We start from the raw sequence: 14,626 nt of genomic DNA, 5'->3' as shown, positions 1-14,626 counted from the left end.
TGAGCTTAGTATGGTTCATAGGTGGTCCTGGCATCCTGTGGCTGAGTAGCTGTGATATGGAGTGAAGTGGCTGTCCTTGTAGGATATTAGCCTTCTCCCCTTTGAGATGGAGTATAGGGTTCTCAGTGGGGTGAGGGGAAGGGTGTTAAACAGCATCAGGCAGGCAATGGTGACTGCTGGGATGGCCCTGTCAGGCTGATGAGCCTGTTCTCCCTCCCGGTGGAGAACAACAGTTGGGGGAGGGGAGGAGTTTCATCCAGCTGTAAAATTCCATGACTACAGCTCCTGTGAAAACCAGTTCTATTGCAGCGGTTTCCAGCCTTCTTCTTCTTCTTCTTCTTCTTCTTCTTCTTCTTCTTCTTCTTCTTCTTCTTCTTCTTCTTCTTCTTCTTCCTCTTCCTCTTCCTCTTCCTCTTCCTCTTCCTCTTCCTCTTCCTCTTCCTCTTCCTCTTCTTCTTCTTCTTCTTCTTCTTCTTCTTCTTCTTCTTCTTCTTCTTCTTCTTCTTCGTGCGTAATCTCTTTAACTGAGAGAAAGCTGGGAGTTAGACTCCTTTTTGTGCCCGTTAAACCAATGATTTAATTATATTTACTCTTATTTGGGACAGGAGGGTAATGGAATGAAACCATGACATGCCAACTGTTGCTCATGAAAGGTATAAGATTCTTAACAAAGTTATTTTAAACCAAAGAATTCAAGGAAAATCTGATTTTTTTCTTTCCTGGCGCTTGGGTGGTTTCTAAAACACATACCTTATGTAAGTCGCAATGATCGAAATCCGATGCTATTTAAATGACTCCCCAGCCTGCAGTCTCCTTTTTGGAATGAAAGGCAGGGCTTAGAATGCAAGGTTATTTTTAACCTTGCATAGAAAGTGGAATGACATGTTTATGGGCAATTTCTCCTTAAAGAAAATAATAATAATTCACTTTGCAGTTCACATTCCCTAAAGCGAATGGACTAATTGAAAGGTTTAGGGGAGATCAGTGTCCACAGAAAGCACAGCACTGTCAACAGCTGTCAGTTGGTGGATCCTCTGTGGGCAGCAGCTGGAAAGCTGCTTGGGAAGAGCTGGTACCAAGGACACAGCATCAGGCTGGCTGAGCCCCCAGGCCTTCTGGGTAGAGCACCTGTCAGTCACTCTCAGGTCTGCATCCAAAGAAGGTAGAAAGCCAAATGCTCATCCACTCGCCAGGTGTTTCCTGAACGCGGGCTTAGCGCCAGGCTACGCTGAGACTTGGCAGCTCAGGCCTGGCCAGTGTGGCTGGAGCAGAGAGCACTATGGGCTGAGAAAGGCCAGAAAGGTGACAGGATCAGATCTTGGGGTTGAGGGTGGGGGGTGAGGTCTCAGAGGCTTGGGCAAGGAAGACCTGCTGCCTGCTGGGTAGAAGTAGAAAGGAGCAGACTGCATGGACTTGGGGCAGGGGCAGATTCAGAGGTCAGTGGAGTAGCCAGGATGCTGCTAGGAGTGGTAGTTGTGGGTAGGTGGGTGGATCCCAGAACAGCTTCGGAAGTGAAATGCCAGGCCCCCAAGGAGGCTAGGGAGGCAGGTGTATCAATCAGTGTTCAGTGTGTGACAAAGAAGCCATTCTAGGTTTTTCATATGACAGGAACTTAATCCAGGGAACTAGGTGCTTATGAAATTGCAGGGAAGGGTTTAAGGGGGAGGAACTATGGGAAGTGCTTGTGTCATAAGGACTTGGCCTTTGTCTCTGGAATCGGTACTTTTATAATGGGTACTGATGGCTCACACCTGTTATCCTAGCTACTCTGGAGGCTGAGATCTGAGGATCACAGTTTGAAGACAGTCTGGACAGTAAAGTTTGTGAGACTCTTATCTCCAATTTACCACCAGAAAACAGGAAATGGAGCTGTGGATCAAAGTGATAGAGCACTAACCTTGGGGGAAAAAAGCTCAAGGACAGTGCCCAAGCCCTGAGTTCAAGACCCATGACCAACAACAACAACAACAAAAAGAGGCTCCAGTGATCTGCATGGTCCCCATCACCATGTGTAGATACAGAGGGAAGGTATCTTTTATGACCAGAGTAAGGCCTTCATCTTTGATCTCTCCACAGAATTGAAAGAGATAAGTTTCTATTGTTTACAAGTTATCCAGGTGAGCCTATTATAGCAGCCCAAATGGGGCTAATAGAAATGAAATAACCAGAAACATCCAGTGCTCAAATCAAGAAGAGCGGTCTCCCAGTGCACCTCTGTAGCCTTGGTGGTCAGTGGAAATGACAGCAAGAATACTCAGCCTCCTTCCTACAGTCACCATGGTTAATGATACTTGCTTAATAATCAGAACTATAGCTGCAAGAAAGTCAAGGCACATCAGAAAAGTATGTAGGGCTGGGATGTGGGACCATGCAGTGTCCAGCCTTGACACCTGGATCTGGTGTCCCAGCAGAAAGATTCATGGAAGAAATGGAAATAGATGCTGAGTGCCTGCTGGACTGTTCAGAGTGCCAGATGGACTGTTCAAGGTCATTGCCATAATTTCCTTCCTGTACACTATGGTAGACAATGGGCCACTCACTGAGGAGGGCCAGCAAATGGTTCCAGTTGGATATTGGACATGTTAGGTCTGGATCTCAGGAAAAGATTGTAATTTGGGAGATGTCTGCAGAGATCAGTAAGTCAAAGCCAGGGACAGGAAGTAGAGGGAAAAGAGGCCTAGAGACAAAGTCTCATGAATACCGGCATCCTCAGGTTCCAGAGGATGGGGACTCACTGTTGCAGAAAGGAGTTTTAAAAAGCCAAGCAAGAACATTTCTAGAAGGTAGGAATATGACCTGGCTAACTCTCTAAGCATTTTGTTAAGGGAAGATACTGAGCTCAAAAGGCCCTTCTGGCTAGAATTGATAGAATTGCACATCCCTTTCAGGGCCATAGCTCTTAAAGCTTCTAGGAAAATGCAGCCTGCTTCTTTGCTGCATATTCTTCATCTGCCCCAAGTCAGTAACCACAGCTTGGTCTACTCCTCACCAGCATGGCAGCCCTCTTACTGCCTCTGGATCATTTGTTTCCCTGTCCACCCACACCAGGCCGGATGAACACTACAGAATACCATGAATGGATTTTACTGTATGTAAGAAGGGTGGGTGGGTGAATGGAGGGACAGGCAGGTGGACAAATGGATAACTGGTTGAGGGAGGTGGATGGGTACATGCGTGGGTGGGTGAATGGCTAATACATCTATGAGACCCTTGTCTACAGCCTGGTGCATAGTAAATACTCAAGAAATGCATACTGATTCCTTCATTTTCAGGAATCCTGAGAGGCGAATCAACCTGCAAGACCCAGCCCACAGGCTCTTGGAGGGAGGCTGGGGGTTCACAGGAACTCATTTAGCCATTTGCAGAGGGTCTGGAATTACTGGTTGAATAAGTTCATGTGTTTTGGGCCTCAAAGGAACAACACTGATTCAAAGCCATACTCTGTGCATCTTTATGAAGTATGCCTTGGGGACCCAAGCAATTTATAAGATGCTAGGGGAAATGCTTTTTGGCCCCAGGACCCTAGAATCTGCCTCCCCTCCAATGCACAAAAACCAACTGGCTGGAGACCTCCCCTCCTCTGTGCCCCTGGGCCCTGCCTGCAGTCCAGGTCTATGGAATGGGTATGTCCAGGGCATGTCCACTAGTGATGGAGAGACGCCTCTGAGCACTGAGGTTTGAAGGCAAGGGTCTGAAAGGGGGTGGGGAATGGCACCCTTCCCTCCTGTCCCCTGTCCCTGCCTCTCCATTCCTGGGCTGTGGAGGATGCTCGGATCATCCCTGCTTCCCTGAGCTCTGCTCACCTGCAAATAAATCTCTTCTCCCTACACCCACCACCCCCGGATTTCTGCAGCTTAAAGGCTTAGGCATGACCTCAAATGCCGTGTGTGCCCTGCTGATCACCGCCCCCCCCCCCCAATCTCACCATCCGTGGCAGGGATTTGAGCAGTGAGAGCAGGCTCAGGACTCTCAGGCAAGCACCATGACCTTGAACTTGGCCCAGGCCTCTCAGACAGGCAAGCATCATGACCTTGAATGTGGCTTAGGACTCCTGACTCCAGCAAGCCACGGGAGGAGAAAGAGGCTTCCTGGGAGACCTGGGTTAACACTGCTCCTATGGGCAGGCTCCCATGAGGCTTGTGCTGTCTGTCGCTCTTGGTGATCTCTGCCCTCTTCCTTCCCTTATCAGGCTGGTACTGTTTGCTCCCTTGCTTTCTTACATCAAGGCCAGACATGCTCTGGAGCCAAGGGGACAGAGGTACCTGTAGGTTTACAATCCCGTCCTGACACCTAAGTCCATCTTCTCCTTAACTCAGTTTCAGGAGGGTGGAGAGTCCACACCAGTTCCAGACACCAAGCAACCTCTGCCTGCCACAGCTCTTGCTACCCGTGCCACGGCAGGGGTGTGACGGCCTCGTCCCCTTGCACAAGGCAAGGGACTGGGCCAGACAAGCACCTAGTGGGAGAGCTGGACTGTAGGATGGCTGCAATGGGGTTTTCATGTCCAGCTCTCGTTCATATGGCTGGGTAACCTGAGCTGGTCTCCTCCTTCTCTGAGCTATCCTCTGTACCCTTCCAGCAGTCATTGAGGTACAGACTAGGGTGGGAATGATGGAGAAGTCTGTTTCACCAAGGACAGAGCCTCCCTTCAGGAGGCCAGATGAAGAAAGGCAGCCTGACTTGAGTCTAATTCTCAGTCACCAGCTCTCAAAACACGAGTTTCAGAGAACCTGCCAGGGTCTGGAATTCTCATGGCAGAAATGGGTATTGATCTGCACTGAAAACATCCCAGATGGCTTCGTTCCTTCCATAGACATGATCCTGGCCGCAGGAATGTCGACTCTCTAAATAATTGTCCTTCTCTGAGCAGACAGACCTTGAGGCAGATTCCTGCCCTTGGACCAACCGGCAGCAGAGATTCTATTACAGAAGTTTGATTACCAAGAGGGTGGCAGAGAGGGAGGGAACAAGGGAAGAGAAGAAGGGAGGGCGTCTTAATTCTCCTCTATCACTTCTTGTCTCAAGGTGGGATCCTTTTCTAGGTGCTTCGGGAGCTGCTGTTTTCTGCTCCTTGTTGGGAGAATTTGATCTTAAAACTCCATGGAAAGACCTTTGTGTTGAGAGCCTAGAGAAGGAAATTCTGGGTGGGACACTGGCCCCCTGGTCGCTGAGGGTGGGGGAAGGTAAGGTAATAGATTAGGATAAGGTAATAAGGTGATTCCACAGTTTACCTATTACCTCATTGATTCTGTAGGTTGGTGAGGTCTGTTGAGGACCATCTGCTGAGAGTGGCCTAGACACAGGATGGGATGCTGGACTGGGCAGGATGGATCTGATCTTTGCCTTCCAGAAGCTTCCAGTCTAGCAAAAAATATGTATCCATTGGTCATCTCAAATGGCAGGGACAGTGCGAAGGAACTTTCCTGGAGCATCCTGAGAGGATGTTGCTGAGAGCTGGCATGGCACTTGAACCCTGCACGTTTGGATCCAGTTTTTTTTTCCGCCAGTCCTGGCGCTTGAACTCAGGACCGGGGCACTGTCCCTGAGCCTCTGTGTGCTCAAGGCTAGTGCTCTATCACCTGAGCCACAGAGCTGCTTCCATTTTTTGAGTGGTTAATTGGAGATAAGCATCTCACAGGGCCTTTTCTGCCCAGGATGGGTTTGAATCCTGACCCTCAGATCTCAGCCTCCTGAATAGCTAGGATTACAGGTGTGAGCCACTGGCGCCAGCCCATATTTTTTGAGTATTCATGTCTCCTGTGCCAAGTATATATACTTAGGAATGAAACTGCTGGGCCAGATGGTAACTTGGGTGTATTCTCTGAAGAACTGCCAAACTGTCCCTTTTCACTTTCCCACAAGCCATGTACAAGGGTCCAGCATCTCTGTATCTTTGCTAACACTTATTACTATCCATCTTTTGGAGTGTAGCCATCATAATGGCTGTGAAATATATCTATCATACTAGGGTTGGTTGGTTGGTTTCAAAACACAAGGCACAACTAAAACCCCATCAGTTCTAAGAGGCTGGGATACCTGTGCATAATCCAGTATCCAGCACTCTCCTAAGAGCATTGATCTGCCTTGGACCCCAAAACAGCTGGCCTTTTCTCCTGCTGGCTAGTCCAATGTCATTGGGCAGTGCGCTCCTGGGTGGACTCTCAGGGCTCAGAAAGGCGATTGGGGCCACAGATCTCTAACTTCCGTTATCTCCTCTTGTCTTGCAGCAATTCATGAGTTTCCCACAGACCTGTTCTCCAATAAGGAGCGACAACACGGAGCTGTCCTGCTGCATATCCTTGGTGTGAGTGCTTCTCGGGGTGAGGTCGCCAGGGTGGCACAGCCACGGCCTGGCTGAGGTCCCAGCAAGGCCGTGCAACAGGTCCAGGAGGAGAACAGACACAGCGCCCTTTTGCCCACCAAGAAACAACATCTGAAGTCTGCTAGGCGACCGGGCTCACATCATACAGCTAGTGGCCCCAGAGCCAATGCAAGGACACAATTTTTTTTTTTTTTTGGTCCAGTTGTGGGGCCTGAACTCTGGGCCTGGGCGCTGCCCCTCAGCTCTTCAGCTCAAGGCTAGCGCTCTACCACTTGAGCCACAGCGCCACTCCTGGCTTTTTCTTTTTGCTTATGTAGTGCTGAGGAATCGAACCCAGGGCCTCAGGCATGCAAGGCAAGCGCTCTACCACTAAGTCACCTTCCCAGCCCAGGACATAATTCTTAATGTCTCTTTATCTTCTTTTATAGACTAAGGGATGACACACCTGCTTGCATATTGGAAATAGAAGTCAAGGGCAGGGCAGGGCAAGTGCCTGCCCCGTGATTCCTGAGACTCCTCCAGCTCTGCCCCCTCCCCGCCCCCCCCTCATCCCTTCACCCCTCCTCCAGTGCTGGGGGTGGGGATTAAAGTCCTACCCACTCACCTAGTCGGAGTGGGTCCTAAAGCCACCAGTGATCTCCTTAGCATACAGGAGACTTCAAAGATCCCACGGGCTTTCGGAGTTGCATGCCACAATCCTAGGGGGCACAAGAGGGAATGTATATTTTTTTTATACCATGTACTGTAGGAGGAAGTCTGAGCCCAAGTGGCCGGGGTCTCATCCCCACTGCTTCTCAGCACATTATTTCCCCTCTCTGAGCCTCAGTTTCCCCATATCAGTCAGTGGGGAGATGGCGGGCGCTGGGTTTTCCTACTTGCCTGTCCCCAGCATCAGCCTAGATATCTGATTTGGGGTCCAGTGGACCCTGGGGAGGCCCTGGGGGCTCTCGCTGACCCTGTCTCGTTTCCCCCCCAGGCTTTGTACATGTTCTACGCCCTGGCCATCGTGTGTGATGACTTCTTTGTCCCATCCCTAGAGAAGATCTGTGAGGTATGTGTGAGGGACGGGGACTCTGGTGCCGCCTGGGATGACGGAGAACACGTGGCACACGAGTGGCCAGGACAGGAAGGCCACAGTGAGATGGAGACATAGAGGACACGGTCCCGCCAAGCCCCAGGCGTTGCCGCCAAAGCCACCAAACACCAGTGACAGATGGTGCTCCCTCCCAGAACTTGGCACAAGTGGTGCCAAGTCATTGCTCAGATGGTCCAGCTTCCCGGCAGCCCATGGGCGTGTGTACCAGACCTGGCTTAGCACATGGGTGGGTGCAGTGAGGCTGGTGGTGCAGGTGTGCACCTGTGGAGGTGGAGGTGAGGTCCCAGGGGCAGATCTGCATCCCCTAAAGTGCTCACCGGGGGATCCTGAGCTCTGAGGATAGGAAGCCCCTCCCTCTAGTTAACTCATCGAGTTTTTCTTAACTTTCCTTTCTTCTTTTTCCCAGTACACAAATCCCCCCAGTCTACCTCTTGGTCTGGGAAGGAAAGGACTTTTGCTTACAGCACATACCCCGTGTACCCCGTGTGACCCGAAGTCCTTGCCGCCTTTCACCCTGTGAGGCCGCCAGCTGTGTGAGGCCATGTTGTCATGGGTAGATGGAGGCAGGGGCACCCCTATAATTTTACCCACTTCCAAAACACAGTTGGGGGGTGGCGGTGGTTAGTGTCGTGTACACTGGGGAGTCACACCCAAAGAGTGACCTGACTTCTCCTTTTCCCCTTCCACCCTTCAGGCCCCTCAGATAAAGACACCAGGCTATTAGGGCTCCACCTTGCAACCCCATGAAATGGGAGTTAGGGGAACAGTGGCTACTGTAAGTGGTCTTTGGCTATTTCTGCAACCCAGTGGTGACCCCTACCTCCCCCCTCCCACAAGAAATAGTGGGTCCTTGTAGTATTGGTCGTAGTGACAAGATATCTTACATAAACAAGTTAAAGGAACAAAGATTTGGTATGTATGTATGTACATATATGCATGTATGCATGTATTGTGTGTGTGTGTGCACGTGTGCATGCGTGCAAGCATGTGTGCCAATACTGGGGCTTGAACTCAAGGCCTCCCACTGTTGTTTGGTTTTTTTTTTTTTTTTTGTTCCAAGCTGGTGCTCTATCAATTGAGCCACTGCTCCAGCTTTTTGCTGGTTATTTGGAAATAAGAGTCTCATGGATTTGTCTGCCCATGATGGCCTCAAACCTTAATCCTCCTATCTCAGCCTCCTGAGAAGCTAGGATTGCAGGCATGAGCCACCAGTGCCTGGCTTTAGGAGCAAAACCTAATTTTATCTGATGGTGTCAGAGGTTGTAGTCTGTGTTGGCTGGCTGGCTCCATCACTTTGGGGCCCTTGGTAAGGCAGAGTGTCATGGCGGGAGGATGTGGCCCTTCATGACAGTGGCCAGGAAACGGTGACAGAGGGAGCCAGGAAGGGGTAGGGGACTAGATGTGGCCCCCATGGACATGCCCCCAGTGGCCTTCCTCCAACTGCCTCGCCTCCCAAAGTTTCTATCTCCTCCCACTAATGCTGTCACATTTATGAACCCACCGGTGGGTGAATCCTCTGGTTAGATCCCAATGCTTGTGATCACCACTGGGTGACAATCCTCCACCAGCTGGTGGCCCCTGGGGAGACATTTGGGGGCACATTTCCCATCCAAACCACCATAAATAGTGATTATGCACCCCCAGACCCTGACAGGGCTGAGAGCTTGTGGCAGCTGTGGCTTTGGGGCTGGCCCCTGCCCTTTGCGGTAAGATGTGACTGACTGACTGACAGCATCCGGTGGCCATGCCAGGTCCCCCTAGAGCCACCCAGATCCCTTAGGATGGAGAGGTGAGCAAGGGTGATGGCCGTGGCACTAGAGGTTAAGACCCATGTAAGGAGCTTAGTGAGAGCCATCAGAGGACAAGGGGCAGGGAGCGATCAGGGAGGTGATCGGGAGCTTCACTGGGAGCGTCCAGGTGAGAAGGCGGTCAGGAGTATTGCCGCTGGAGAGAAGTCTGGGTAGGTTTCATGGAGGAGGTGGGTACTGGGTCTTCAGAAGTAGGACGGATTTCAATAAGCAGAGAGGAAAGCCAAGGTTGGGAAGAGGCAGGACAGGAGGCAGTGCAGTCTGGGTTCTGCTCAAAGAGATGAGTGAGGCTTGGTGGGCAGGCCAGGTAGCTGAGCTCCGGCCTTGGGGATCAGCGTGATGTCCCTCAGCCTGGTCAAACCCAGGGCTCTGATACTGTGAGGTGCCTTTCTATAGCTAGCCAGCCCATAGGGAGAGGGAGCTAGCAAGCCCAGGCTTCCAGGGTGCAGCCCTACATTCTAGATGAGAGGGTGGGCCTCCCTGCCACACCTTGGCCTCCCCGGTCCACAGGGCCTGGCGTGAGTTCTCAGCCTCCTTCCTGCACATGAACCTCTTTGCCAGGCCTTCCATGGAGAAGGCATTGTTTGGAGCAGGACCCAGGTGGGTGCCGGGCATTAGCCCCTACCTCCTGATACCCTGGAGATGATCACTAGCTTGGTGGACCCTTGCTAGGCAGTGCTGCCTAGCTCAGCCTGTTTTAGGCTGTAGGAACCCCACCTAACAAAGGCCGGGGGACTGTCAGCACCCTCTACCTTCTGTGGTCCAAAGGGGGCATGGCTGGCCCAGTGTGGGTGCAGGGTGCCCAAAAGATTTCATCAGGGCGTGTTTTGGAACAGAATGGTAGCTAGTGGGGAGGGAGAAGGGGTTGTGGGCCGTGTGCTGGGGTGGGGGAGGATAGGCTGCAGGGTAGAGGAATCACACTCAGCTGTAGCATGGCTCCTCTGAGCGCCCTGGCAGCCAGAGCCCAGGTACCGTGCCCAGCGCATATGCACGGCTGTGTCACCCCTGAGCGCCTGTGGTCCCCTCTGTTTCAGAAACTCCATCTAAGTGAAGATGTGGCCGGAGCCACCTTCATGGCTGCAGGAAGCTCGACGCCAGAGCTGTTTGCCTCTGTGATCGGTAAGAAATGGCCAGCTGCTGGGATGAGAGAGAGGAGACGTGGAGAGAGCGAGAGAGAGAGCGCAGGCTGGGCACCAGCATGGGGGAGGGGGTGGGTATTAGCTCGGAGCCTCCATTTTCACATCTGTAAATCCAGAGGTGCAGGGGCCATGTCTTAGGATGTGGGGTGCTAATGGGCTTCTTTCAGTAGTGGTAAAAATGTTCGAAATTGTGACTGGTTTGGATGGTACAATTCTGTGCGTATACAAACTCACTGAATCCTAGTCTTTAAAGGTGTGAATAACACCTCAATCAAGTTATTCCAAAAACTGGGAGCTGCCAGGCACTGGTGGCTCATGCCTGCAATCCTAGCTACTCAGGAGGCTGAGATCTGAGGATTGAGGTTCAAATCCAGCCCAAGGCGGGTAAGTCTATGAGACTCTTATCTCCAATTAACCACTAAAAACCAGAAGTGGAGCTATGGCTCAAGTGGTAGAGTGCTAGCCTTGAGCAAAAAAAAGCCAATTAGCAGCATGAGGTCCTGAGTTCAGCCCCAGTACCAGTACAAATATTAAAAATAATAATACTTAAGAATTAAAAAGAAGAGCATTGGGGAACTGTCCCAGGGCCCTCCACTGTCTGGTGTGAATGTCAAGGGTGTTGTGTTTGCTGCTGAGAGCATGGGGATGGTGGGAGGGGCAGGCCTGAGGGGCAGGCCTGGCCTGGCGGCCAAGGCCCACAGTGGAATCTTCTTTCAAGGCGTGTTCATCACACACGGGGATGTGGGCGTGGGGACCATTGTGGGCTCTGCCGTGTTCAACATCCTGTGCATCATCGGAGTGTGTGGACTGTTCGCTGGCCAGGTCAGTGAATGTAGGGTAGAGATCAAGCTTCTCTGGAGAGGGCTGGAGTAGAGGTGGGCGCTCCTGCGTCTGACCCCATATGCCTGTTGTTGCCGGCCCGGTACTCTGGGGCTTGGCTTTGTTGCCCCCCACAGGCTGAAGCTGGCTTGTGGCTTGGTACCTACAGATTCCCAGAGGATACTAGACTTTGCAGCCTCATGCGCACAGCCCTGCCTTGTTTGGGGAGACAGAGGTGTGCAGCCAATCATACTTGAAGAGGCCATGGGGTACCCTTGTCTCCACTTTGACAGCCGGTTCTGGTGTGAACTGTGCCCAGCCGCTACCTTGGGCGAGGGCTGGTTTTACCACCTCCTCGAAGATTATGGGTTTCTATTTTCTTCCCCAAGTGTAACAAAGGTCCAGGGGCAGCCAGGGAGGAGCCCCAGGGCCCCCTGCACCTGACGGGGTGGCTGGGGGGAGCTGGGAGTCCAGGCCGTAGCCGCTGACAGTCTGTGCTGGGGCAGGTGGTGCGTCTGACGTGGTGGGCCGTGTGCAGAGACTCGGTGTACTACACGCTCTCGGTCGTCGTGCTCATTGCGGTGAGTTGGCACTCCCACCGGGACTCAGGGGGCCAGGGCCTGGGAGGGCACACACCCCTGCTTGTCTGCCCCTGACAATGTGGCCAGCACCTACAGCCCCCAATATGGAGGTGCTGACCCCTCCCTGCAATCTGATTGACCATCACCCCCTCCCCCAACACACCCTTCCTACTGCACTGTGCCTCCCCTCCCACACACTCATACCTGCTCATTATATTTTGGAGTGGGGGGTATCTCCATGGTAACAAGGCTTAGCAAAGCCAAGGCCCACGCCAGGGGGTCCACCTGGGAAAGCTCACGCATTTGCTTCTCAGAGGCTCTGTGGGGAGGGGGGTCATGTTTGTCCTTCATTTGGAATGAATAGGCCCCCGTTTCTCTCTTTTGCCTTCTAGTTCATATACGATGAAGAAATCGTGTGGTAAGTTGCTAAAATTTATGGTTGTTTTCCAGCAACCTTGTTTATTGGGTTTGCTGGGCTGTCTTGAGAATTATTATTTTTTACAACCCCTATGCTAATTAACTTGGGGAAGTTAAAAGGATGTCATTCTGAGCAATCTTGTCTTTTTCCTTTCAAAGTGCTGAAAAAAAAATTGTTTTCCTCAGTATTCACACCCTGCCGGATAAGCCAGAAAACTAAAATGATGACAGGTTTTTTTGTTTTTTGGGGGAGGGGGGATGGATTTTGTACCAAGAGAGGGACTCCAGTACCAGGTATAACAAGGTAATGATGAGGGGGAGGGGGCAGGGTCACAGGTCACAGGTGCCCCAGTACCACACAACATCTGAGCCCACCCTCTCACCTTGGTCATGGAGAAACGTCAGAAGAGCTGAGTCTCTTACCATGAAAAGCAAACTTTTTGTTTTTCCAACATCATTTTGTATGTTTCTGTGAAGGTGTTCTTTTTTTTTTTTTTTCTTTTTCTCTGGTCCTGGGCTCTGTCCCTCAGCTCTTCAGCTCAAGGCTAGCACCCTACCACTTGAGCCACAGCGCCACTTCCAGCTTTTTCTGCTTATGTGGTGCTGAGGAATTGAACCCAGGGCCTCATGCATGCAAGGCAAGCGCTCTACCCCTGAGCCACCTTCCCAGCCCTAAGGAGTTCTTTTTTTTTTTTAATTTTTCTATTAAGTAGTGATACAGAGAGGTTTCAACTCCACAAGTCAGATGATGAGTGCAATGTACCTGCCCAGTGTCACCCTACCCATCATTCTCCCCCATCTTTTCCCCCTCCCATCCTGACCATCCATCTTTACATAATCTACATTGAATGTAGTAACTGCTTTTGCTCATCTTTCCTCCCTCCTTTTGGGTCCTCCCCCATTACCTCCTCCCACCCATCCCCCCCCAAAAAAAAGCCTTACCTTTCTGGTATTCATTTTGGTGAACAGTTTGTTAATTGTTCAGAGGAGCTAACACCATTGGGCTCCCTCCCTGAGTGCCCAGTCCTGGTCCTTTCCTCAGTGTGTTTGTGTACATATGCAGATAAGCCTGTAGAAAAGCGAATGCTTCCAATGAAACTCGGGAAGAGACTCACCTTTAAGCCATGAATTAAGAGACAGCAAGCCCAGAGTTGAGAGGAACAAGGGCAGGCTCTACCCTGGGGCCTGAGTGCTCATATTCACAGCCGTGGGAGCCACCTACTTATTAGCAAGATGCAGAGCCTGCCTCTCATGGTACCGTCTGTGAGAAATCCTCCGATGGCAAGGTCGAGGATTTCACTATCTGCCATGTGCACAGACACCCTGGCTTGGGCCCCATCTTGGCTTCTCTTTCTCAGCTACCCTAGCAGCCATAGATGCCCTCTACAAGTCCCCTCTGGCTGAGGGTGTGTGGGCACCATGTTAGCAAAGAAAGTGCTCCCAAGTTGCCCACAGCCCTGGCCTGGTATGCACAGACTTTGTGAAGCAAGCAAGTGAAAGCTCACGTGGCTTCTTAGGGCCTGTGGTCAGAGACCCACAGTTTATAGGGTTGGCTGTGTCCACAAGAGCAGTGATAGTATGTTCCAGAATCTGTGGGGGAGGAAGGGGTTGTGTGCACCAGTATTGGGACTCGAATTTATGGCCTCTTACTCTACCTAGCCCTTTCAAGGTTGGTGTTCTACCACTTGAACCACACCTCCACTTCTAACTTTTTTTTGCTGGTTAATTGGAAGAGTCGCACAGATATTTCTGTCAGGGCTGGCTTCAAACTGGGATCGTCAGATCTCAGCCTCCTGAGTAGCTAGGGTTACAGGCCTGAGCCACTAGTACCTAGCTGTTTCCGAATCTTGAGTGACCTTAGGTTCATTTTAGTGTGGCAGCTTAGTCTCTCCAGGTAGCTGGGGGTTGGGGACTTTGCCTGAGTCTTGTAGCTGGCAGAGAATGGGCTTGCTGAGTGATAGGGCAGCTCTGGCTAGGATATCTCACCCTCCTGCCGGGGGCTGGGGATGGGGGAGGTGAGGCTAGCCCACCCACTGCGGTCCTGTGCCGCTCCATCCCGCCTGCAGTGCCAGGGTTTCTAAAAGTAACCACACTCTCTTTTGTGTCTTCGAGGTGGGAAGGCCTGGTGCTCATCATCTTGTACGTGTTTTATATTCTGATCATGAAGTAAGTGCCCTCTCTCTCCTCCTTCCACTCACCCCTCCCACCTTGCGCAGAGGAAAGGAGAGCCTCAGAACCCCCAGTCAGGTTTGGCAGTCCCTCTGCTAGAGACAGTGCTAGGAAGCTGCCTACGTGGGGATGGATGTTCAGGCGCTGTTTTGGGGTGCAGGGCCTACCGGTGGAGTCATGCCAAGTGGCTGGGCAGCTTCCTCTGAAGTAGGGTAGCAGCCACTCTTACGATAGTTGAGTGACTCTTCCATAGTTCAAGACCACCCTTAGAAACA

At 51.6% G+C, this 14,626-nt stretch overlaps 1 protein-coding gene across 3 annotated transcripts in view; it reads left to right on the top strand.

Annotated features, from left to right (window-relative positions):
* LOC138833126 (sodium/potassium/calcium exchanger 4) overlaps positions 1–14,626 on the top strand; it is a 131,128-nt gene that overhangs the window by 70,337 nt on the left and 46,165 nt on the right. For all 3 annotated transcript variants that reach the window (XM_070031476.1, XM_070031475.1, XM_070031474.1), the window contains exons 3-9: positions 6,228–6,304; positions 7,299–7,373; positions 10,261–10,345; positions 11,084–11,187; positions 11,691–11,765; positions 12,158–12,183; positions 14,295–14,348. In XM_070031476.1, the coding sequence (XP_069887577.1) occupies positions 6,228–6,304; positions 7,299–7,373; positions 10,261–10,345; positions 11,084–11,187; positions 11,691–11,765; positions 12,158–12,183; positions 14,295–14,348 (496 nt within the window). The remainder of the gene's footprint in view (positions 1–6,227; positions 6,305–7,298; positions 7,374–10,260; positions 10,346–11,083; positions 11,188–11,690; positions 11,766–12,157; positions 12,184–14,294; positions 14,349–14,626) is intronic.

Source organism: Dipodomys merriami, unplaced genomic scaffold, assembly GCF_024711535.1.
Source record: "Dipodomys merriami isolate MVZ:Mamm:240054 unplaced genomic scaffold, mDipMer1.0.p SCAF_200, whole genome shotgun sequence".
In the NCBI taxonomy this organism is placed as follows: Eukaryota; Metazoa; Chordata; class Mammalia; order Rodentia; family Heteromyidae; genus Dipodomys; species Dipodomys merriami.
Note: the sequence above shows the minus strand (reverse complement) of the source record. Positions and strands in the feature narration are given on the sequence as shown.